General features: G+C 42.5%; 1 protein-coding gene across 2 annotated transcripts; it reads left to right on the forward strand.

The window, feature by feature from the left end:
* The first annotated feature begins 223 nt into the window (after positions 1–223).
* Positions 224–25,116, forward strand: epc1b (enhancer of polycomb homolog 1 (Drosophila) b). Of its 2 annotated transcripts, XM_033982421.2 has the most exons (15): positions 224–536; positions 3,351–3,429; positions 14,691–14,850; positions 15,842–15,987; positions 16,717–16,923; positions 17,623–17,771; positions 18,530–18,677; positions 19,527–19,685; positions 20,518–20,607; positions 20,802–20,950; positions 21,791–22,161; positions 22,644–22,735; positions 23,001–23,139; positions 23,341–23,650; positions 23,934–25,116. In XM_033982421.2, the coding sequence occupies exons 3-15, from the start codon at positions 14,751–14,753 to the stop codon at positions 24,004–24,006; spliced, it is 2,133 nt and encodes a 710-aa protein (XP_033838312.1). In that variant the 5' UTR covers positions 224–536; positions 3,351–3,429; positions 14,691–14,750; the 3' UTR covers positions 24,007–25,116. The 2 variants fall into 2 exon arrangements, with proteins under 2 accessions (XP_033838312.1, XP_033838311.1); XM_033982420.2 differs by lacking the exons at positions 224–536; positions 3,351–3,429 and adding an exon at positions 4,254–4,648.
* Positions 25,117–25,561: the final 445 nt, after the last annotated feature.

A 25,561-nucleotide genomic window follows, 5' to 3' on the forward strand; every position in this document is an offset into this window, starting at 1 on the left:
TGTAACATCTCTTTAATAGAATGTAATTAAATAATAAGAAATAAACTCTTTTTTAGTTAATTTTTTCTATCGCTACAATCCAAATTTTTCCAACCAATCACGTCTCTTCTTTCCCTGTACGCCCCGCCCCTTATCCTCCTGCTCGCTTTCTGATTGGCTGAGGGCGCAGTCCAATGGCAGTGTCTTTTCCACAGTAAAGTTGTTAACCCCAAAACCACTCAGACACGGTGTTCCTCCTGACCTGCGCCTCCTGGACTCTCCTCCGCTCCTCCCTGGCTCTCCTCCGCCTGTGTCCGGCTCCTCATACCCGGGCCCAGCGCCTGCTCTCACCCGCTCCGTGTGCTCCTGTCCCCGGTGTTTGTGCGGTCGTGTGTCCGGGCTGTCGCTGCCCTGGCTCGGCTCCCTCCTCTCGGCTCTCCGCTCTGCCCCTCGCCTCGCTCCGTCGTGTTGTGTCGTGTTTTCTCTTGTGACTTTGCAGAAATGTCCCAGACGGAGCTTTAATCCCGAGGAGCGGCTCTAAACCTAAACCAGACCAGGTACGCGGTGTATGGGATAACATGTAGTATAGTCAGTCCAAAAAGGTCAGGGCGCACGGTGGACATGACGCTGCGCAGAGTCAACAACACGTACAAATGTCCCTCGTACTGGTACTTGTTTAAATCCTGGTTTGGAATTGGTGTAGTCCCAGTTTAGTCCTGTTTAAGTCCTGCTTTAGACCTACTTTGGTCCTGGTTTAGTCCTAGTTTAGTCCTGTTGCTGTCGTGTTTTCGCTTGTGACTTTGCATTTCTAACAGGGACCATGGATCTAACTCGAACCCCGAGCTTCTGGACTCAGCCATTTGACTTCTGTAGGGGTAACACATTTGTGAAAGTTTTAGAGGGTTTTTTTCAAGAAGGCATTTTGTTATTTTATTTTATTTTTCTGAAGTGTAAATGACAAATAACCTGAAACACTGCGTTGGTATTTGTTTAATCCTGGTTTAGACCTGGTTTCACACTGAATTTGATCTTGGTTTCATCCCAGTTTAGATATACCTTGTTCCTGGTTTAGTGCCAGTTAACATGTTTAGGTTCTGTTTTTTCTGTCTTGTTTTGACCGATTTTAGTTTGTCAGTTCTTTTTTAGGCCAATCTGTCCTGGTTTAGTCCCCGTGAAGGCCTTGTTTGGCTTATTTCATGGTACTGGATGACCATTGATTAGTTGAAGATTTCAAACTCTCAGTATTATTCTGGTTTCGTGCCTGTTCCATCTTGATTTAGTCTTGGGTCTATTTTTTTGTCCCATTTGTGGTCCTGGTTGAGGCCCTTATACAGTTCTTATTTTTGTCGTTTCACACTGTAGGAACCTTTTCTTGGTTTAGTTCTGGTTTCAGACCTGGTGTATTCTTGCCTTTGAGTCCGACATTAGACACAGAGGTGGTACTTCCTTGTTTAATGCTAGTTAATAAAGCTGTGTGGTCATTTTACACTGGGTTGGTCAGTTCTGGTTCCTGGTTTACTCCTGGTCTAGTTCTGGTTTAGACAATTTTTTTTCTCTCTCTTGGTTCTGTCCCTTTTTCTCCGGTTTGTTCATTCATATGTTTGGAATTACAGATACATTAACATTATGACATATATGACTTATTGCTGTGAGAAATGTGTGCTCTTCTTTTGACCCATCCCTCTGTGTCTCTGGGTTAAACCTGTCAGGAGCAGTTGGACCCATCTCCAGACTAGGGCTGGGTGATTCAGCAATATGAATCAAATTATGATCTCATCCCAGTGACAATCTGCTGTTTTGGTAAAATCACCTATTGTGATTAGCTTTTTGTTTGTTTGTTTGTTTAATGCAACTATATGGTCAAAATCACACTTTCCACACCCACTTCTCCTACTGGTCAACCTATGTCCTGCTCTCAGTGAGTGACAGGTGGACTTAACCAACCACAGTGAAGAGTAAACAATCAGATCTGTTTAAAAGATTCTAAGTAAACAAGATTTGTGATCAAGTCAAAATCAAGATCTGGCTCTAAGAAAATCACTGTATGAATTTTTTGGCATGTCGCCCATCCTTTCTCCAGACTTTGAGTTGGGTCCATGTCTTGTCAGGAGTAGGGTTGACCAAAGCGTCAAATCAGATAAAAGATAATCATTTAACTCGATATTAATTTAAGCAAGTATTAATGCAATACAAATAAATTGTGTAACTGGATAAAGTTTGATAAAACTTAAGATGAATCTGTTCAGGAAAGGTCAGAGCTAGTAGACCACATAATGTAATAAACAAATGCTATTGTTTTGTGTTCGTGTGAATGACAATCCGGTATTGTCCAAAAAAAATATTTTAAAACGATCATTTGGGTATCAAAATTGGTATGGAGTATTGAGTCCATTCTTTAATATGGAAATTGAGTTAAAATTTTTGTATTGTGACAGCACTAGTCAGGAGTACCTCGCTAACAGTTTTCTGATTGATAGGGGGTGTGAGTGTCTTGCTCAGTGGCAAAACAACTTAAAATACAAAGGGGAGAGTGTTGAACCAGCACTTCTCGTTTATTGGAGGTTCACTTTTTAAACAATTCTCCAATTAGGAAAGTTAAAGCAGGGATACCAGATTTTCAAGTATGTTTAAATCTAACTAGTCTCCATCTCTTACAAACCTCTGGCACATCTCTTTTTCTCATGTAAGAATTATTTGGACACTAGCACAGCTTTTGAGCGTCTTTTTCAGACTAAAAAGTGAAACAGCTCTCAGCCAATCAGCTCTCACCCAAAAATGTTTCTTATTCAGGAAGTTGCCGTGGGCATAGCCATTGTCGTTGAGGTTGTAGACATTTTAAAGCCTCCTGAGAATCGCAGGAGTGTTAACTTGTTGGTTCACATGAACATTTTAAACACATGAACATTTTAAACAAATGAACCTACTGTATGTCAGATTTTGGCTGCAAAACTTTTCTCAAATTCTCTATTGATATGAATGATTCCCACTTAATGGAAGTGCCACTGCAAAGAAGGTGCAGTTTAGAAGCATTTACGCCAAAAGAGGGCGGGGCCCACTAAGGTCGATAATGACTCTCATGGTTCAAGATTACTATAAATGTTTTATAATTAGATGAACACTCAATGCCACAAAGCTTTTACAGTACACTTTCAGGGGAGAAAACAGAATGGACTTGTTTCTGAGAGAAAAAGTTGGGTACTTAAATTTTAGGCAGATTTTTACACAATAAAGTTGCATGCAGTCACAAACTACAAGAAGAACTGCTGTTGTTTACACCAGTATGCTATAAGCTCATAAACGTTCATTTGATTTGAAGAATTAGGATATGCACATTACAAACATATCATGCACTTATTGTTTTACTCCTCCAGGCCTCTGTGAAAATGGATTTACTGAAGAAAAGGAAGGTTCTGTTTGTGGTGATGGAGCCTGGATGAGATCTCTACAGAGGTAAGCGCTCCAGCTGCCCAGTGTGTGAGATCTTTCATTGGTGTTTATTTTATTTATTTTACTATAAACTGTGACGACATGATGGCTGCGTTTGACCGCTCATGTATGGCACCTCTATTAACATCTTTTTATCGATAAATTCATTTCCATCTTCTAATTGTCAAGCCCTTTATTAAAATGGGCCACAAGCAGGTCTTTAGGGAAATAACATTGGTATTGTGTACAAAATGATGCATTGGATTTCTATAGCACCTTTCAGACCCCCAAAGATCCATGCAGTCCATTATTCATTCACTTCACACTCGGTGGTGGTAAAATCCTTCTGTAACCACAGCTGCCCTGGGACAGACTGACAGAAGTAAGGCTGCCATTCTGCACCATCGGGGCCTTCCACCACCGATCATTCATACACACACAATGTCACACATAAGTAAGGTAGGTGAAGTGTCTTAGTTTAGGACATAACAACAGTGCTCGCTAATGCTCTGGCTATTTTAGTTATGTTTTTGTTTGTTTGACCTATTTTTTGCATGAGTCTTGGTGTTCATGCAAAATGAATCTGTGAATCAAACTGATGAGGAATAAGATACACTTTATTGCGTAATGTGCAGATATAGCTTTCTTCTTGGACAAAAGTGTGTTTGAGTGTCACCCCGATCCTCCCTGTAAAAGTGGACTTACTATAATATTTTGTGTAAAATAGTTATATCAATATTAAGTGGGCTCAGTTTGCCCCCTCCTTGGCTCTGCGCATGCCCCCGGGCCGCGCTCTCATTGGCGGAGGCGCTGGGGGCTGCACCCTGACCGCGGCGCAGCAGCACAGTTTTAAATGTCCGCCATGTTGTGCATGGCGCACTGAAGCGGCGCGGAGCGGAGCGTCACAAAAACACAGTCCGACAGAGAGCGACGAGACCCGGCCTTCCCGGCTCCGAGGCGACGCCCTAAACACTAGCACATCCGAACATTAGCCTGAGACTACCCAGACACATCCATGAAAGCTCCACTCGGCTCCGCTGTGGATATCTGGAGATCGGATATATTTATATCGCGTCTGGAATTGTGAAAAATGAGTAAATTGTCGTTTCGGGCGCGGGCGCTGGACGCTTCCAAGCCTCTACCCGTCTTCCGTTGTGAGGATTTACCGGACCTGCACGAATATGCATCTATCAACCGGGCCGTGCCACAGATGCCCACAGGGATGGAGAAAGAGGAGGAATCGGTAGGATTTTCACTGTTAAAGCGCTGCCTTTGCTTTAGATATAATTTCTGCAGGACTCAGGCGTCCCTCTTTTTTCTGCGCCAGCTTTCACAAAATGGCGGCCAGTTTTCACAGACGTTACACGACGATTATCACAGTGAAACCGCGCCGTGAGCGGCCGCGGGGCCCCGGGGCTTTGTCACGGGCCCACGGTGCGTGTTTCTCGGGTGGAATATGTGGGTTTGAGGCGTGTATTTGTGAGCGGAGCGGCTTTCCGAGTACAAAGGGGTCATGTGACCGAGGCCCGGCCGACATTTTGTTTGTCTGTGAGGAGGGTGCAGTGCTAGAGGCGGAGAGAGGGGGCGCTGTGCACAGGCTCTGAGCATCTGTCACTAATGTCAACAACCCGCTGTCCCCGCACATGTCCCACATCTGTCCCCGCACATGTCCCGCATTTGTCCCCGGGAGACACCTCTGTACCCCAGTCCAGGCTCGTTCACCCGGATCCTGGCTCAATGTCCCCGAGTCTAGGCTCGTGTTTGCACCGGGGTTTTGGCTCTTGTCCCCGGCCTGGTGTGCCTGCGCCGCGCTCTGCCCCCGGTGCTCAGTGTCTTTTACCTGTAAATAAAAGCACTGACAATTAGCACTCTGTCATGTTAGTCTCGTTAGCATCAGACACTCCACCACACTCTCGTTTATGTAAATGCTCTTTATTTAAACCTCACATAAAAAACCCAGACCCGCGTTTTGTCCCTGTGCCTTGTCTTCTGTCTTTGTAAACATGAGTGTGGAAAACTGTCATTGACACTTGGCTTTCTGTCCTGTTAGCATCCATAGCATCACCACCCAGGCCTGTTGCAATGCTGTAGGCCTTATATTTTATGTATTACTCATAAGAAGACCCTGTTACATTTACTGTTCCGCTTATGCATCACGTTAAACCTGTTTATATCTCCTTGCATGTCTTCAGACCATGAGGGAAACATGTTAAACCTTTGGGAACAGTCTGTAGCTCTGTGTAGCATCCGGGCTACTGTAGAAAATGTCAACAGCACAGTTTAACCGCACTACCGCATAATTAAACAAACTGCATTTATATTTGGTTAAAGGTTGTTTGATTTATTTTATTAAACAGAACTCGTGTCTCTATTCAGGCTGCTTTGTCTTCTTGACAGTTGACATCTAGGCTAGCCTTCTGTCATGTTAGCATCGTTAGCATCCGTAGCTCCAGAGTCCGTACCCTGTAGATTTAAAGGCCTGTTGCTTTATTTTAAACCTTATTTTCTCTTTTCAGCAGTGTTATTTTTGTGACAAGCTGACAAGTCTATAGTTTGGCTTATGGACGTTTTTCATGCCGTTTTTGTCCTTGTTTACACTGTCCAAAGCGGGTTACCCTGGGGACATATCTGTTACCTCCGGTCTAGAGTAGATGTAATCAGATATAATAATTTTAACTTTAGGAATAAACTAAAATGTTATGTTTTTTTACGTTAGAGCTGCTTGATTAATTGGAGTGGAATTTAAACTGCAATTGTCAAATTACAAAGGCAGCACATTTTTCAAATACCATAATTTCCTCCTAGCAACAAAATCTCTTGTTATACTGCAAAAAAAGCTGCTAACCCTGTAGTCTAGATCTGCAAATATTTTCTGAAATGTCCATGTATGTCAGATGCTCTCATTTACCATATTCATTTTGATACCTCTACAAACAGGTGGCACACCCATCATCAGAAGTTACATACTGCCATCCCTGTATATCAGATGTTCTCCCTGTGTCTCCATTGGGTCTTATTCTGAATGGAAACTGCTAACACTGTAATTTAGATCTGCACAATAATAATGTTCTTGTATTGGTTTGTCAGGTTAGATATGAATATTTGTCAGTTCCTATGGACGTGTTTAAATGTAAACTTTGAACAGAAACTTATTATTAAAACAAAACCATTTCAAAGCTTGTCAGAAAAATAGGAATTGCATATTTGCAGAAACCGTTTGGTTCTACTTTGCATAAGCCAAACTTCATCAGTTGATGTCACTTCTTGTCGCTGAAGCATAAAAAATATTAGCCACAATCTGTCAGTTCAGTGGCTAGGGATGGGAGAAGATCTCCATAAGATAACATTTTTGTGTTTACATTTGGCACAGACAAAAAAGGGTTAATTTTCTGAGTTATACCTCTTGAGAGTAGTTCTAAAATATATTACGACAGAACTACGAAAATGTCAGTTACTATTACAACAAATTTTGAGGCTCAGTTCACAATTTTTATGCAATATTTTTGTCATAAGTTGTCAAAATATAGTCTTGGCTCATTCTCGTGGACACTACCTCGTGTTTCATCCCATACCCAGGCTTAAGTTCATTGATGTTCCATCCTCAGTCTCAGTTGGAGTGAAGAATACATCACAGACAAGAGGAGCTATCTACATTTTTCAAGGTCTTACAATGAGCACTGACACTTACTTGGGATAAGTGAATTTCTATACTCAAGAGAAGCCTACACATGTTTTCTACATGTAAAGCATTTTATTAAACTTTACTATTATTGATACTCTCGAAGCTAAAAATATCTAAATTAAATCACTAAGTGTACATTAATATCTCCTTACAGACAACATTTAGGCCATGATTTATTTTCCAATTTGCTTATTTTAAAAGTGCACTGTGACTTTTCTGGTTGAGGGTCTGACACCTGCCTTTCTAATGGGGATGTCAGTGCTTTGCCTGGAATATTCCACAGTATGACATTACAATTAAATCTGTTGCAGGCATTCATTTACATGTTTATTGCTCAAAAATAACTTTCGTTCTTAGCGTGAGCAGGGTCCCCTCTCCACAGATCTGAACTGTAACATCTGTAGCAATATTCTGATACTTAAGATAATGCAGTGGAAATGTGGTACGTCTTTGTACATTGTCTTTTAAATAATAGGGAAAAAAACCCTTTTCACTCAATGCGGAAGTTGACAGCAGCATATGTGTTAAATTTTGTATAATAAAAACTGCAGATTAAAAATACAAATATTAAATAGTGTTTATATCTTCTGAGCATTCACTGTATTAATTTTGATACCTCTACAATAACATCTCATCTCCATGAAGAAAAACAGGTGGCGCACCCTCCATCAGAAGTTGCATACTCCACCATAACAGTAACAATTCTGTTTATTTTTGTAAAGCCCAAAATCACAATAGCAGTGGGCCTCTTAGGGCCTAGCAGGATCTTTGATTTAACCAACAGAAAGTTAGGAAATTCAACAGTGAAACAGATATTGGCCAATAACAGACAGACCGATTAACCAACATTCATAGGAAACAAGGAAATGCCCAGAACATACCCTGTCCTTAGATCCTCCTTCTGAAGGAAAAACTAAAAAACCTCCAGGAGAACCGCAGTGAAGGAGAGATCCACTCTCATGTGCGAATGGATGCACATGTGTCCAGGACTCATCTGCATCCATTTGCAGATAAAGTTCAAGTATTTAGTGCCAGAGCCCATCCCACACTAAGGGATAGAAGCGGGGACTCATCCAGGATTGGGTCATCAAGCCAGGTGAGGGAAGGGAAAGATCCGGGTACACAGAACAGGATCAGGTCATTAGAGGGGCATCTAGGATCCAGTCATTACTGGGCAGATGGCGGGACTGTATCTGAAGTAGTTGGAGTAGGACAGGGAACAACTTGTGTTGTAATTTAAATGTGTTTTTTTCAGAGCAGAACTAGTTTACACCTAAGAACATAGTACCGTAAATTTCGGACTACAGAGCGCACCTTGATATAAGCCGCACCAGCTAAATTTGAAGAGAAAATCAATTTTGTACATATATAAGCCGCACCTGAATAAAAGCCGCAGGTTTTCATATTGTAACATGAGATATTTACACAGAAAGACGGTGCACCGACACGCTTTTTTTTAAACTGTGCCTGAAAATTGGCACCAACACGACATCAACACGGGATGAACACATCTGCAGGTTTAGAAAATAAAGCTGCACCAACACGGAAAATCTGCTTTTATTTCCTCTGAAAACTTTTGTCGTCTTTTTACATTGACCGAGTTGGATTCATTGATGTCGAGCTCACGTGCAGTGGCTCTATTTCAGGGGTCGGCAACTCGCGGCTCCGGAGCCGTATGCGCCTCTTTCAGCCTTATACTGCGGCTCTGCGTGGCTTGGGAACTGACAGACACAGCTCACAGTCCTGCGTAAAGAGCCCTGATTTTCAGACGCTGTGCGCACAGGGGTCAGGAGCAACTTTGGCCCGTCCGTAATGACACACTAATAAGCTCGTCCGTAGATGTATCATGAAAATCCTGCTGGAAATCGCCACAGAAATCTATTTGATGTAGTAGCAAGTATATTATCTGCTCTTGTCTCCGCGGTGACGTATCACGTATAACACATCAGACACGACGCACAAAAGTAGAGCCACAAGCGAGTGAAAATGAGCCAAAACAAAAGTCTTTGGGGAGCTTTTAACAAAGGGGAAAAGGACAACTGAGGAGCCAGAAGAGGAGACTACGATCTCCAAGAAAAAGAAAGATAAATTTAACAGACAATGCCTACTTAAAATCTGGGTTTGTCGCTACAGGTGACTCTCACGCACAGTCCGCTCTGCGTAACATACGGGAAAAGCAAATAAGGCAATGAAACCTTCAAAACTGCTTTGGCACATGGAGAATAAGCACCTGGGATTAAACGATACGCTACGAGTTTTTTTGTTGTTGTTTTTTTAAAGAAACTGCGGAGTAGAGTAGACATAATCACATAATCAGCGCGATGCATGATGCAGCGGTTTGGTGAGTTGTATTTTTTTAATGCACTTAAGTTGTTTTTGCCATATTTATCTGCCACGTGTAGAAGGCTTGTCCGTGAAAGTAAAACCTACATTATTCCGTTACATTATTTTTATTATACAGTGTTATCTTCATTTTAGATGTCAAAAAGTATTTGCGGCTCCCAGTGTTTTATTTTACGTGGAAAGTGGGTCCAAATGGCTCTTTGCGTGTTAAAGGCCGACCCCTGCTCTGTTTCCTTTCTGTTTCTTTATCTTAAAAACTGCATCATATCCATTTCATGATGCGCAAAATGATCGTTCAAAATCAAAACTAGTGAATTCTTCAGAGCAGAATCTTTCCCCACGTCTGTCTCACTTTTATGTTTACAGCTAGAGAGCGCCCCCCAGGGGCCGTTATCCAGTAAAATTCCATATATAAGCCGCACTGCTGTAAAAGCCGCAGGGTTCAAAGCGTGGAAAAAAAGTAGCGGCTTATAATCCGAAATTTACGGTATGTTGTTTCTTGTTTTTTATATATGAGATGAATAAATGAGGTCATGAGTTTGCTGGTCTCTTTATGCTTATTCTTCCTGTGATCACAGGGGTCATCAGCCTGTGTCCTGCTGGAGTTTGGGTGAATGTTTTGCCAGATTGTGTTATATCACCTGCACACTGCCCCCCTGTGGTCACTCTGTTGTGACCACTTTAACCAGGCACTGTCCATTTTTTTTTTTTGGTCAATTAATCCAAGGAGTTTTAGTCGCCCAAAATTTGTTTTGGTGCAACATTTTATTTAGATAAGGATTTATATGAAACAGCAGAAAGGAGTGAGTGAGCTGAATTTTCTTTTTATTCATCTGTAAAAAGGCAAATTTAACTCACCAGTTGAATCTGTCTTTATATAATCCATAATTTCCTAGTACTTTTTTCCTGCATAAATAGTAGTTTTTGTATGAACTCCCCCCTGCAGGTGTGGTCTTGTGAGTAGTTTGACTAAAAAGGGGCCCTCAAAACAATGAGGCATCTCTATGTATCAATGAGCTTCAAGCCTAGTGCTGTAATGATGCTGGGTGTGGTACCTGTCCATGCCAGCTGGAGATGGGACTTTACAGCTGTGAAACAAAGATTTACTCAATTCTCTCCCTGTCTGCCTTCTGTGTACGACATTGTCCCTGTCTCTGTACAGGGCTGTCAGGTGTTGTTGGTTGCTGTTCCTGTCTCCCTCTGCACGGTGTTGTTCCTGTCTCTGTACAGGGTTGTCAAGTATTGTCCCTGTCTGCCCTTTGTGTACGGCATTATCCTTGTCTCTGTACAGGGCTGTCAAGTGTTGTCTGGTGCTGTCCCAGTCTCGCTCTTTATACAGGATTGTCAAGAGCTGTGAGGTGTTGTCCCTGTCTGCCCCCTCTGTACAGGTGCTGTCTGGTCATGTTCCTGACTTCCTCCATGTTTAAGTCTGAGTGAAGTGAAAGTGTTCTAGTCAGTATATTCCAGCAGGTTTCTTCTGTTTACATGACCTTTGACCTCTGCTCTTGCACAGCCCAGACCTGCACTAGTGGGACACACATAATTAGACATGCTGGGACAACTGTGTTCTTTTTAGACTCGAGTACATCTGTTTCTGTACCTACGGTCTCATGTTTGTGACTCCTGCAGTTCTTGTGCTTAGTCAGTTTTATTCAAAGCTTTGTCTTTGTGTAGAGCTAATTTAAAGCCTCACCATGTCACTTTTGCACCCAAAAATAAACGTATGACTAAAATAAAATAAAATCTCAATTTTAAATGTGTTTATTGCACTGAGAAACATGTGTCCTAACAGTGAGCAGGCTTGCATCTCCACAAATCTGACCTCCTGCTGGTTTCCATGTAAATTGAAGTTGGGCTTTAACTCTCTATTTCCGTGGAATCATACAGGTGATGTGCTTGACTTTCTCCAGAAAGATACATGTTTATTTAGATCATGATGTACTCCTTTTTTAGACCCAGTCTGTCCTGTTTTAGACCTGAGGCCAAATATTTTCCTACTGAAAAGTTGTGTAATGTTCAGAACCACTATTGGTGTACATTACATTTTTGAAACACAAGATAAATTATGTTTACAGTTGTATTTTTAGAGGATCCATCTTACTCTTCCTCCTTTCTCTCTCCTCCGTGTCTGAGCAGCTGCTAGTCTGATGGATGTGGTGTGGACCCCCTTCCCTCTCTCCTTTCCTCCATCTTCTTCCACCCTTTTCCCATGTTTCTCATTGTGTGTGTGTGTGAGAGAGAGATAGAAAGAATCCGGTCCTGTTGATGCAGCCCCTTTGCTCCTCTCCTCCCTGTTCTTGCCCTCTCTCTGTCCCTTTTCCTCATCGTCCTCCTCTTCCTGTCTCCTGTGTGTGACAGTAGGTGCTGTTGGTCTGATGGATGTGAACACTTTGCTCCTCCATCTCTCTCTCTTCCTCTCCCTTTCGTGTGTGTGAATGAGACGGTAGCTGCAGTCAGTCTGATGGATGTTAACACTTAAACTCTATTTATGGAGCAGTGTGTGAGAGCGGCAGCGTGAGAACCAGGGCACAGTTTATCTCAGGGCAGTCCCAGTGAGACCTGGAAATATGACCTTATAATCTGATCTGATCAATAGGAGACTGGCTTTTGCTAAATCTGTTCTGAGGAGGGTGGGAGACTATAAAGGGAAATGTATAACTGTAGGATTACATCGATGTATTCAAGCTCTAAATACACACTTCAGTACTTTACACAGATGCGAATCTGGTCAGTCTCCACCCCATCTCAGCCACAATCAAACATGATTGCCCAATTGGATTTGTTTTTTATTTATTTTTAACAAAATTACATTTCTGTCCTCTCAGATTAAGTAACTGGAGCAGCGTCTAGAACACCACAGTTCACAGCGGAGACGTTGCAAGATCAAATTGCTGTGCACATGCTGTGAAAGCTCATGTTCTGGCTCTGGACAGTGTTGTATCTTTGAGCTGCTAAAACTCCCCTTCACAGAGACTTGTAGCTCATATTCGGACACTTATAAAAAAAAAAAAAAGAAAATCTAATTAAATATACATGGCTAATCCACAAAGAGATATTCTGGCCCTCTAAGAAAGTAGAGAGGGAAGCGCTCTTCCTCTGTGGCCCTCTGCACTGTGCATATAGATACATTACAATACATTGGGTATTGGGGATGTTTGATACTGGTATAGAATATTTGCGCCAATACTGAAAAATGCTGAATCGGGATTTGGTCCCATAATATTGGTTACGCCGATATTGTGATTGGGTCTTTAATTTGACACAATACAATTTATAGTTAGATTTTGTCCTAGAATGTCTCATAATGTTTGAACTTGTTTGAAGAATACATAGCAGTTAAATAAGTTCCTAGTTTGAACTGTGTTCACAAATGATGGCAATAAAAGGATTCTGATTCAGTTACACAACACAATTGGATCTCTGTGAAATCAGTGGAAAGAAATGCTAATTTCAGTCCCTACAATGGCATCAGGTATCGACAGATACTTTGTCACAGTATATGTTGGTATCAGGACTGAAAAAGATGGATTGAGTATAATGTAGTAATCTGTGGTGATGCATTTAGAGATTTACACTGCAGATTTGATGTTTAGACAAGGTTATTTTATGCATTTAGGCTATCAAAAGCATATGATAAACGCATTCACAACATATTAGTAAAATTAAAATCAAAATTGTGAATTGATCTGATTATTATATAAATGTGAAAGTCTCGTCCTCATGGACCCCATCTTGTGTCTCATCTCGTGAAAACTGCACAGGTTGGGCCTGGCAACTGGGAAGGGATCAGTTATACCACGTCAGTGAGAATAATAAAGCCAACTGCCGTGCATTATTTTTGTATAAGAGTTTGTTCATTGATTCTGCAGAAATCTGCCATGTTTTCACTCTGACAAACAGCAGAAAAAAAAAAAAATCACAACAGTGAAGTCTCCAAGGCAGAGTCAGTGATGACTGTTTGATGAAGGTCTGATGTAGTTAACACTGCTGTGCTTAGGATTTAATATTGTAAAGATGCTGATTTGCACTACATGCCATTAGCTCCTGGACACACTTGATGGCCTCTGCATGGATACAGTGTGGGCCTGGTTTAGAAGTTTAGTGCATTTTACACTAAGGATGTAGCAGTATCCAAAATATGATATTGTAGGTCTCAAGGTAATATTGTGCCATAACGTATTGAATTTCAAGTTTTTTTGTAGCAACAGCCAAAAACACTGAACTACATCAACCATGATCCATTTCAGTGCAGACAACATGAAGAATTCTTGATATTATTACTGATTCACACTAGTTTTGGCAGGCCACATTTTGCGGTTAAAATACCTTGTCTACAATTCTGTTAGCAACAATATTTTTTGCGATATTTTGGAGAGGCTTTTTCAAAAGAGTAACTTAAAGCAGTGTGTAAAGGATATTTCTGTTAGAAGTTCTGAAATAAGCCAACAGTGCAGTGACGTCTGCTGTAGTGTGAGGGTCTTTTACCCAAAAAACTCAAATCTGAGTGAAACGAAACCTCAGATCAACCCTGGATATATATTCCTGTGGCTCGCTGCTGTGGACCGCTGTACCCCAGAGAAGAGGGCACACAGCAGCAGCAGTCTGCCCTCAACACAAGTCCCTCTGCTCCAAGTGTGTGGTGGAGGGAGACGGATATTTGATGGAATAATGTACTTATTGTGTGCATGATTCCTTTGCAATAGTGGTGAGATTTGGTATGGGTTTGATATGGATTTTTTTTCATGGCTGATACAATTGTTTAGGATCCAGAGAAAGGCTATTTGACTCATTATTTGTTGGAGCTCAGGCCTTTTAATGATGCTGCAGGTTTAAACGTTTGTGCGGGGATGTAAACGTGACAGTTTGAACTGTTGCCTAAAATACATCAGAGTACTATATTTGAATAGGTTAGTGGGTCTGAGGTGTGCAGTGAATTTAAGTCCCATTCACAGGACAGAAATGAAATAGCTTTAGAATGGTCTTATACTTGTTCTCACACAGCTCAAGGTCACAGACTAGTATATGCCCATAGACCACTATGGAACCTACCTGGGCCACTGAGGACTTGCACAGATATAAGGCCACATGGGAATATAAAGGAAAGTACTATGATTCAGTGTGGAAAGTCATTCTATTGAGTCTATTCCTTGGTATCGAAATAATGACATTTTAGACAAGTTCAATGAAATGACCCACTGTTCATTTAGCTGCAGTTTGTTTTATTTTTTTTCCCTGCTAAACTGAACTTATTGTTTTGCAGGAGCACCACCTCCAGAGGGCAATCTCAGCACAGCAGGTTTATGGAGAGAAAAGAGACAACATGGTTATCCCTGTGCCCGAAGCTGAGAGCAACATCCCCTACTACGATTCTTTGTACCCCGGAGAGTTTAAAATGCCCAAGCAGCTCATTCATATACAACGTGAGTACTTTTACTACAGTACAACCAGAACATTTAGGTGTGCACCCTATAAATGTATGTCATTTTTTTCTAGTCAACGTTATAGATAGTTTATATGCTTTATTAATGTTAATTGCTTCTTGAGATATATATATAGGCACATAGACCTCATGCAGACCTCACGCAGACCCAGTCTGAGTGGCCTGAGCTTAGCCTCTGTTGCGCTGTGCTGCTGTGGCAGCAGATGGGAGGTGGAGCTGAGACAAGGGGAGAGAGAGATCGGTGTGAATAGGTGCAGCTATCAATAAATGTACCAATTTGAGTAATAAGACAAGTACTAAGAAGTCCTGACTGGGAAAATGATTTGGCGTTTGAATTTGTATGTATCTAACATATCTAAAAAAAAAAAAAAAATCTTGTTGCACACGTGTGAGGTTGAAAACAAAACCTTACACAGACACCAAAAATAGGGGCAAAAATGCAAATATTTAGTCGCAGTTTGGAGCCCTGCTATTTGAGTCGTGAGTGTCACAAATGTCTGTTGAAGCTACTTTTCATTAGCTCTTAGATACTGTTATTTTGCTTTATGGTTTGGTTTCAGTATTATCAATTGTCTATATTTTCTTCAATATATTGCACTTCAAAATGTTATCGTGGCCTATTATACATGTTACTGGACCTGCAGTACTTGATCTGTAAATGAGCGGTGAATAGATGTGTGATTGGTCTGCATTTACATTACACATATGAATCCTGCTGCATGCACACATTTAGGCTAACCGCTAATCGTGAAAAGTACGTTGTGCAAAAATACCATTAGGCTTACCTACTTTCTTTAAATATGACTGCAAAGAGACAGAATAACAGTAAATTTAGTCTAAATAAACCCAACTCAAAGTCTAATTTGAAGATTTACCATATGTAATTAAATTACTTTTTTGGCCTCCAAAAATCATATTGGTTAGGTACTAATATCTTGTTGTTCAGCATTCATGGTATTCTTTCTCTGCAGCGTTCAGTTTGGACACAGAGCAGCCTGACTACGACCTGGACTCTGACGATGAGGCATTTGTGCTGAAGCTGAAGAAGAAGATGGAGATCAGTCTGCTGCAGTTTGAGGAGATGATCGACCGCCTGGAGAAGGGCAGCGGGCAGCAGGTAAACCACACCTGTACTCCCCAAACACACAGGTACCAGACGCTCAGGTACCAGACTTGCCTGTACACCCCAAACATGAAGAGATAATCGACCAGCACTGGACAGCAGGTGAACCGCACCTTTACTCATAATACCAGACACATCTTTATCTCAAAAACATGAGACTGGTGTAGTGGACAGAATATAAACCACACAACCAACTTGTGAGGTACCAGCAGACCTTTACTTATGAGACTCTGGTACCAAGCTCACCTTTACACCCAAAAATCATCCCTGTACTAGGGCAGTGTTCAAACCACAAAATCCAATACTGAGGTAAGATACAAGTGTACACTCAAATACTAATACATTCCCACTTACACTCAAATATTAAACCTGTCCTGGGGCAGCAGACAGCAGGTGCCACCTTCACTGAAGATAAACCAGTACCAAACGTGTCAGAATATGTCTCTTAATTCATTTTAATTAATGCATGTTTAAGTATGATTTTCAGAAAATTGTCACTCAGCTACCTCCCTTGTCTTGATTAATCTTAACTGTGATTTTGGCTCTAAGAAAATTATAATTTGAAATAGTTTCCATATTTCTCACCCCCAAAAAACATTGTATGACTGTGGACGGAAGCAACTCCCATAGGCTTCATTTTGTCTTTTCCTATTTTATCCTGATGGCTTTTGTGTTTGGTGTAGTTGATGAATCTGATCATTCTGACTTCATTCTGTCCTTCAGTCGGTGAGTCTCCCTGAGGCGAAGCTACTGCTGAAGGAGGATGATGAGCTGATAAAGGAAGTGTTTGAATACTGGAGCAGGAAGAGGAAGAGCAGCAAAGCCCAGTCCCTCATCCCCAGTGTCAAACAGGAGAAACGGGATGGATCCTCCACCAATGACCCCTATGTGGCCTTTAGACGCAGGACCGAGAAGATGCAGACACGGAAGGTGAGGGGATGGAGGAGAGGGAGGGAGGGAAGGAGACCAAGGAAGAGGAAGGCGTTTTTTTTTTTTTTTTTTTTTTAAATATTGTACATTTAGAATAGTTTAGGGTTTTTGTGTGAGCGGTAGTATTTGTTTCAATATTATTGAGTATCGTCTATAATCTGTGATTAGACCTTTCATTTTGAAAAATATGGAGTACTGATTGTAACAGCCACACATTCACTGTAAACCCCCGTTTGCTTCAGACTTAAGCCCTCTGAGGGCAGGCAATAGCATTTTGCTTTAGCACCAACACTGCTGAAACAGGAGAAAGGGGCAGAAGTGCCTTTTCTGCTAACTACTGTCCTCCGATACATATTCTCAGCGTCTGCTTGGTTCAACAGTTACATTACTCTGGGCATGTGCATGGAGCCTCATTAAAATGCGGTTACCGTGGGCATTTGACGGTTTGTGTGGTGTAATTGATCATAATTGATCATGCGGTATTGCAATATAGTGGTTACCACGACAGCCCTATAATGTGTAGATCTCAATTCAAAAAGCGGTGCAGTTATTTTAAAGTTTGTACAACCCACATTCTTACAGGGACGACACAGCCTTTGACTGTTTGAGAGAGGCATGGTGATAGGACTTTGTCTGGATAACGAATTTAACAGTTTTTGGTTCAAACTTTTTTTCCTGTAACTTGGTGTTTCTTTGCAGAACCGTAAGAACGATGAGGCGTCATACGAGAAGATGTTGAAACTGCGGCGGGACCTGAGCCGAGCGGTCACCATTTTGGAGATGATCAAACGGCGGGAAAAGAGCAAGAGGGAGCTGCTGCACCTGACGCTGGAGATCATAGAGAAGAGGTATGGACCCCATCTTGGATTATTCACTGTGTCAGGAAGGTCCCTAAACTTATTTAAGTCAAACTCTTTATCTTTTCTGGGTGGTCTGCTTGTCTCCATTGAGATATTGCTTTGGTTGGCATGTTCCACAGTATGGTATTAAACACATCTATACCATTCCATTGCTTAAAAAAATGCCTTAAATGTGCGTTTGTAGTGTGAGCCAAGACACCTACACAGATCTGACTTGTAACTTGGCCTGGTCGGCTCAGATCTAATCTCCTTGGAGCTGAAGAGTTTTAATGCCATACTGTGGAATATTCTAAACCAGACATGTCAGACCCAGGCCTGCAGGACAAATTTGGCTCTCAATATGATCATATCAAATGTGTATTAGAGCTACGCCAGTTTAGCGCATGCACTTCCAATACTACAAATCCCAGAATGCTTTGCAGATGTGTGTGTGTCATTAGCATCTATCTGTTGCCTCTTTCAAATTTAATCCACCCCTTCAGAAGAACATGCAGATGTTGAAATTTTTCAGTAAATATTTAGTTTGGTCCATGAATTTTGACTTGGTCAGTTTTTAATCTTGGCCGTCTGTGAATTTGAGTTTAATACCCTTGTTCTAAACAATACAATCGATAAAAGCAAGGGGCTCTGATAGAAAAGGTTCCTTCTCCCAAGATGCACTGCAGAACCTGTCATTGACCTGCCCCACATTTGTATTTAGTGGGAGGGCATCTGATACACTGAGATATAATGCTTTCTCTCTGTAGAAACGGCATGGCGGATTATGGCGGGGAGGTGATGGCTGAAGTCCTGGCTGAGCGTGCTCTGGTCCGGCCTCAGATCATCCCCCTGGTCCCTCTCACCAACCAGTACCGGCACCAGGATCACACAGACCTCAAGGACTACAAATCCAAGGTACAGAACCACTATAAAGGACTATAAACTCAAAGTATGCACTCACTACGTTTGTTTGCCTGTCAGCAACACTGGATAACTGGCCTAGTCCAAATTAAACAGATTAATCTAAATGCAGTAAACCTGAGAACTACGATTGAGGTGTTGTATCTTTGGGATGTGATTCACATCTGGAGAATCAAATACTCGATACCTGCTGCATGTAACAGTAGTCTGTTTTACATTAGGCATCAACTAGGATTCAACTGCACAAGATCAGAAACAGCAGGGAAATAATAGACATGTGTTTGGCTGTGTACTCTAACAAAGTGGACCAAAACATAGGCCATAGTTTAAGTGAAAATGAAACTTAAATGTATACTTGTTCTGCGGACTTGGAGTACAAATATCATGTGTAACGCTGTTCTTAGCATGTCTGAAAATCAAATACTCGACATAAATGTGAAACATAAATGTCTCATATCTATTTCTGCCAAAAGTATGGTTATATGTATAGTTTTGATCATTATTTTATATATATTTTTATTAGTAATTATAGTTGTAAAGTGTTGGTGCTTATGCTAAATTACTAAAAGCACCTGAACGTCTCATGGCCTATTTGGTTGTTTGTTCCAAAACAGCCCACTCCTGTCCCATTTGAATTTGGTTGTTTAACCCACTCAGATTTGTAGTGCTTGAGCGCTGTCACTACACTTGCATGCACAGAAAAATCTACTTCACTTTACGGTTATCTCTATAAATACTGGGGCTATCCACATAAAAGTTTAATGTCTTCTGTCAGTAAATGTGAATTTTTGTGTGTTTGTATTTTAAGGTGCATGCTATAAATATTGTACTTTGTGTTTTCAGCCTGAGAAGTGTGAAGTCCCCCGACAGAAAAGGAAATACGAGAAGAAACAGAAAGCACTGCCACTGTCAGCAGGGGGTGCTCACCACCCTTCTTTGTTCAATGCCAAGGACCTGAACCAGTACGACTTCCCCAGCTCTGACGACGAGCCCTACTCCCAGGTCAGACACCTTCAGTGGCATTTCATAATAATTAATAAAAAATAATAATGTGCAGGATTTATACAGCGCCTTCCATGACCCTCAAAGCAGTAGACTACAGCAGTTGTCATTCATAGGCCGATCATAAGTACTATATCGCTGGAACAATATATTTTGGGATTAATATTCATCACATTGACATTTTGCAATAATGTAACAGTTGATTGAAGATATGAGCTGAGCTGTAGAGTAATTTGTTTGGCCAATTATTGGTTCATTCGATTTGCTGAGTCTCAGGCCTTTAAATAATACTGTCTATTTAAAAATGGTTTACTAGGATGAAGTTGCTTTATTTTTATTGTCAGTGGCATAAAAAAGTTTCAGTATTATCTTACAATTTTCTTGGAAGCGATTGTGCTTCAAAATGTCTTTTCATGATGGGCCTAGTCATTCACTCCATACTCAGTGGTTGTACTTTTATTGCCATAAATAAAGAATAAATTGCTGGATTAATCACAAATACAACAATCAGACAGAAGTACTGATGCTGTCATTTACATTTTAAATCTGTCATCATGGGATCAAGCATAGATAACTCAGTGGCTGGAACATCAGCCACACGGGCGCAGAGCGGAACCAACCAACCAAAGACATTGCCAAGGTGTCATACACATTAAAACCAGTAAAATACCACCAGGCCGACCTCAGAGGGTTGTATCTGGCTCCATAACAGCTAGTTATGGAGCCAATTAGGTTTAACTGCATAAACATTAAGAGGTCAGATATATGGGACACAGTTAAAATGGATAGTTTTGTGCTTGTTTGACCTCTAACCTCTGCCCTTTGCCCACAGATGCTGTCAGGGTCATCAGAGGCAGAAGAGGAGAATGACCCTGATGGAGTGTACGCTTTTAGGAGAAGAGCAGGCTGCCAGTACCATGCTGTGAGTGGAGGGGGGAGGGCATCTGACACAGGGTACAGGAGGAGGGGAGGGCATCTGACACACAGTGATATGAGGATGGGAGGGCATCTGACACACAGTGATATGAGGATGGGAGGGCATCTGACACACAGTGATATGAGGATGGGAGGGCATCTGACACAGTAGGCTGTAGCTCTGACTGTTTCTCTCCTCAGGTGCGTCAGGACTCTTTGGGCTCATGGCCTTGGTGCAGTCCGTCTGAAGGCTCCCTTTCTCAGCCTCGGTTCAGATACAGCCTCACGTCACTCACGGTGCCACGGCGATGTTTGGGTTTGGCACGAAGGAGAGTCGGACGTGGTGGAAGGTATGGCCCTGCACAGGTCAAAGGTCATCTCTTTGGATCAGTTATGTGATTGCCTCCCATTTAAAAGTTTAGAATCCAGGGAAACCAATGGCCAATAAACTGCAGTATTTTTGGGGCAATTATATAGTAGCCATTTTGATCTTTATTCACAGATTTTGGGTGAGTTTGTGTGTCTGTGGTAAAAAGGACTCATTTAAATTTACTACAAAGTTGTGTAGTCAACCTTTGTTTGAACACTTCAGTACAAAGAGATAACAAAAGGTATGTGTATTCGTAAGTCACCAATCAAAATTGTTGGAGATTTAAAGCCAATAGCTGATATGCTAAAAAACTATCAACAAATGGATAGACTTATTAATCCCAGAGGGAGAAACTAAAATACCATGTACTTGCATACGTCCTACATGTACACAATACCTGAACACACAGGAACAGACAGAACATTTTGGACTGCACTGATGTCACAGTGGGTCTGTAGCAAAGATACAATATGTCAGTAACACAGTTGGAGACAAAGTTCTCATTATAAAAATGAACAGCGGCCGGTATGAGCTGTTGAGGTGTTTAACACCTGGGCATCACCATTCGCTCACTAAAGTTTATTTAGAATGATGTGGAGAGGATGGTCTGTAAGAACAGTTTGTAACGGGCAAAGGATAAGCACCAGACTCAAGAGTCCAGGCTCCTGCTCCCACACAAATATAAATATGTATATGTATTACACCAAATACAATTTTGGGTGATGGGAGGAAACAATTGTGGTTAAAAGCTCTAAAAAGTCAATTTTGCTGAATGGCTCTTTAATATGAGTGCATTAGACTGACACTGTGTCTCTCTCAGGGTGCTTCTGGACCGGGCGCACTCGGACTTGGACCCTGTGTATCAGGAGCTGTCTCCAGAGCGACAGGACCTGCCCCCCTCACCTCCCCCTCCTCCCCCCGTGTGTGAGCGCGTGCCCCCCCTCAGCACAGACACCACCCCAGAGCGCCCCCTAGACAGACACTGGCACACCGACCTCACACACCTGCTCCTGAGCATAAAGGCCTGTCGATGGAGACACTTCAGGCCCCGGACACTACCCCTGTCACAGCTCGACAATGCCCACCCCCTCTTCAGGAGAATGAGCCGCCGAACCAAGCCTCCCACCACACAACCGGCCCCACGCAGCTGCCCCAGAGGAGGGAGGGGTATCAACCAGCCCCCTGTACAGGGTGAGTACAACCACCCCCAGCACAGGGTTGTTGCTGTCCTGCTGATCATTTGGTCAATTCAAAAGGGGGCATGGCAAAAGCATGCAAAAATGATATCTCTATGAATCTGACCCAAACTGCACTCACAAGACTACACCTGCAGGAGGAGTTAATGCTATAATAACTATTTATGCAGAAAAAAGTACTAGGAAACAATGTATTTAAACTCATTATTCACAGTTGAATCAGTATTTATAAACTCTGCCTTTATTTACAGATACCAAAAATACCAAATCTTCATCTCACTCACTTATCCTTTCTGCTGTTGTCCTATAGAAATCCTTAACTGATTACAATGATTTAGTCGACTGATACACACTTTGGTCGACGGAAGGGGAGGAGGAGCAGAGGGGGAGGAGGGCTCTAGACTATGACAACTGTAGATGGCTCACACATCTCCATACACAGAAGAATTTAGCAAAAAACATTTTTGTCTATTCCAGTGCTGACGGCAGAACAGTTCCAACATCATCAGGAACAACTCTCACTGATGAAGAAACAGCAACTGGAGCAGGCACAGCAGCATCATCCCCCTGTGAGTATCTGAGGCACGGGGAGGGAGGGGATCTGAGGCACCGGGATATGGAGCTCAGCAGTCCCACCCACTTCAAAGTTTGCTCTGGTTTCCAACCATTTAAAATAAGTGTTTTAAAACATCGCAGAGGCGAGCCAGCTACATGGAGACTACTTGCCATAACGCATTTGTTTTAAGTCCAAACTTCTGGAACCAGTGGCAGAGGAGACTAATGAACACCATAGTTGGGAAGGGAGGGCATCTGACCAACTGTGTCTCTCTGCAGCTTTCTGGAGTAACTTTGGACCAGGCCTCTGCTCAGTTGGCTGCGTCTGCGCTGGTCACAGCCGATCAGCTGCTTGCTCTGAAGAGTAAAGACGAGCTGCCACCAGGAGGCGCTGTTAACGGAGTCCTCTCCCCCTCAGGTACTGCCCCCACCCCCTACCCCTGGATCATGCAGTTTAATGACTGGAATTGTTCCCAGACCAAATAAAAATTTTGCCCCAACAATAACCTGGATTCCTAATATTGATCTTGAGATTGGATTGTCTTACTTTTTAAAACTCTGTATAGCCTCATAGTAGGACTAACTTCTTCTTTCCCACTTCTCTCTCTCTCTGTCTCAGGTGTATACAAAGCCTCTCACCTGTCCAGCTCTGCCTCCCCCTCCCCCGCAGCTCCAGCCCCCAGCCCCAGCGCTCTCCTGCCCAGTTCCACGGCCTCCACCGCCCCTCACAGCAACAACGGCACGGCCCCTCACAGCGGCTCGGCCCCTCACAGTAACAGCATCCGGGTGGGAGCTCTGGTCCCGGGGAAGCGCCTGCACAGCTCCAGGACTCTCCCCTCCATGGGCCCCTCGGCACTCAAACTGTCCCACTGTCAGAAGCCCAAAGCTCCCACACCGGCCCCCACAGCGGCCCTTAGCCTGGGGCCCAGGTGAGCAGCCACAAGAGCACAACAATAAACCACAGGTTTTACACTTCAGAAAATAATTTGCTTTCGTAACACCACCCTGATTTTTTTTAAATAATGTGATTGTGTAAAACGTGTTTTGCCCCAGTACAGATACAAGCAGCTGTTAGCCCCAGATGCTGTTGCAGATAACTTAATTAAGAACTGCTAAATCACTCTTTCTGCTTTTCGCTAGAGCTCATAGTAGGATTTAATACGATTTACACAAAATTTACAATTCAAAATCCCTTTCCTCTTTCCGTTTCAGGGAGAATCACGACCAGGAGAAAGGGACTCTCAACAGTCTGTCAGAAAACACAGTGGCCATGGAGGTTACGTAGCTCTGGTCATCACCTCCTCCTCTCCTCCTTTTTCTCCTCTTTATCACACCTCCTCCTCTTCACACAGTGGCCATGGAGGTTATGTAGCTCCAGTCTACCCCTCCTACTCCTGTCGCCTGCTTCACTCCTCCCACTCTCCCTCTCAACTGTCAGAAAACACAGTGGCCATGGAGGTTACATGGCTCTGGTCCTCTCCTCCTCTCCCTGTCTTTGTCACTCCTCCCCCCCCCTTAGTCTTTCATCTCCTTCCCTCCTGCTTCTTCCTTTCTCTCCTTCTCTCTCCTTCTCCCATCCCCAGTCCTTCAGGTGCTATGCGTCAGTACTGCGGCCGATCTCAAGATGGCTGCCCCTCTCAAAATGGTCGACTCTCTCTGGACGTGTTTGTTACTGCTGATTGGCTCCTGTGTAAACTTAAGACTGATGAACTGTACAGCACATTTGTAAAGCCCCTCATCCTTGTATATTACATTACTTGAATACAGATTTGTTCATTTGTGATGTTTTGCACTCGACATGAAAAAAATCCAATGAATTAATGAAAAGATGATTCTCTGCGGTGGAGCAGAGTGGACCGCATGGCGCCCCCCGCTGGTCGTTCGCGTGCCGTTGCCTCCCGTTAAGTTAAAATCCTCTGGTTCCTTCTTTTGACTGTGCTCCGTGTTTCTCGCGTCTGATTGGCTGTTCTTCCACCATGTGACGTCTCATTCAGGAAAAGGCTCTTCCGTGCATCACAAACCCAAGAAACAAAACGGTGCCCGCTCCGTGTGACCTTTTGATCTGATCACTACGCTCCTGAGTGACCTTTGACCCGATCACTACACTCTTCCTCAGTGACCTTTAACCCCAGCACTACTCCTCAGTGACCTTTGACCTGATCACTACTCCTCATTGATGCTGCTTTTTATGATTTCAGCGTTTGGAGCGAGCACTCTTCTGTTTCTTGTCCAAAAGATCCAATGCAGTAACGTGTCACTCCTCAGATGTACGTGTTGTTTTTAACTGCAGGCTGAACAGGCCGTGAACACGAGTTACCGGGTGCCTTTAAACTTGGGAATAAAGTGAAACGAAAATAAAACCTGTGCTCTCTTCTGTGAAGAGTTTGGTACCGAACTCACTGTGTACTGTCTGTTTGTCTGCTCTGCTATAATTTAACCTCACACTGTAATGGCTGGTCATTTGGGCCAGATCAGGAGGCCACATTTGGCCCCTAGGCCACAGTTTGAAGACCCTGGTTTAACCTGAGTGAGAGACAGAATCTGCTCATCATTAACCACACATGACCTGGTTTATGGGTATTACTGGGCCTATCGACATGGGGAAAAAAAAAAAAAAAAATCCATTAGACTGGTTTCATGGTTTTTCTAATTTTGACATGGTTTGGTGGATCCAACCAGTGCTAATTATATTTTTACATTAGTTAATGTACTGTTTGTGGAAAAGATTACAGGAAGTAGCTATGAGTTGTAAAACAATCCCTCTACTTATGTCAATACAGAAAACTTCATCCAAAATGCACTGATAATTTATGCACATGAAATGATTTAACTAAAGGTTT

Source organism: Periophthalmus magnuspinnatus, chromosome 17 (genome assembly GCF_009829125.3).
Source record: "Periophthalmus magnuspinnatus isolate fPerMag1 chromosome 17, fPerMag1.2.pri, whole genome shotgun sequence".
Taxonomy (NCBI): Eukaryota; Metazoa; Chordata; class Actinopteri; order Gobiiformes; family Gobiidae; genus Periophthalmus; species Periophthalmus magnuspinnatus.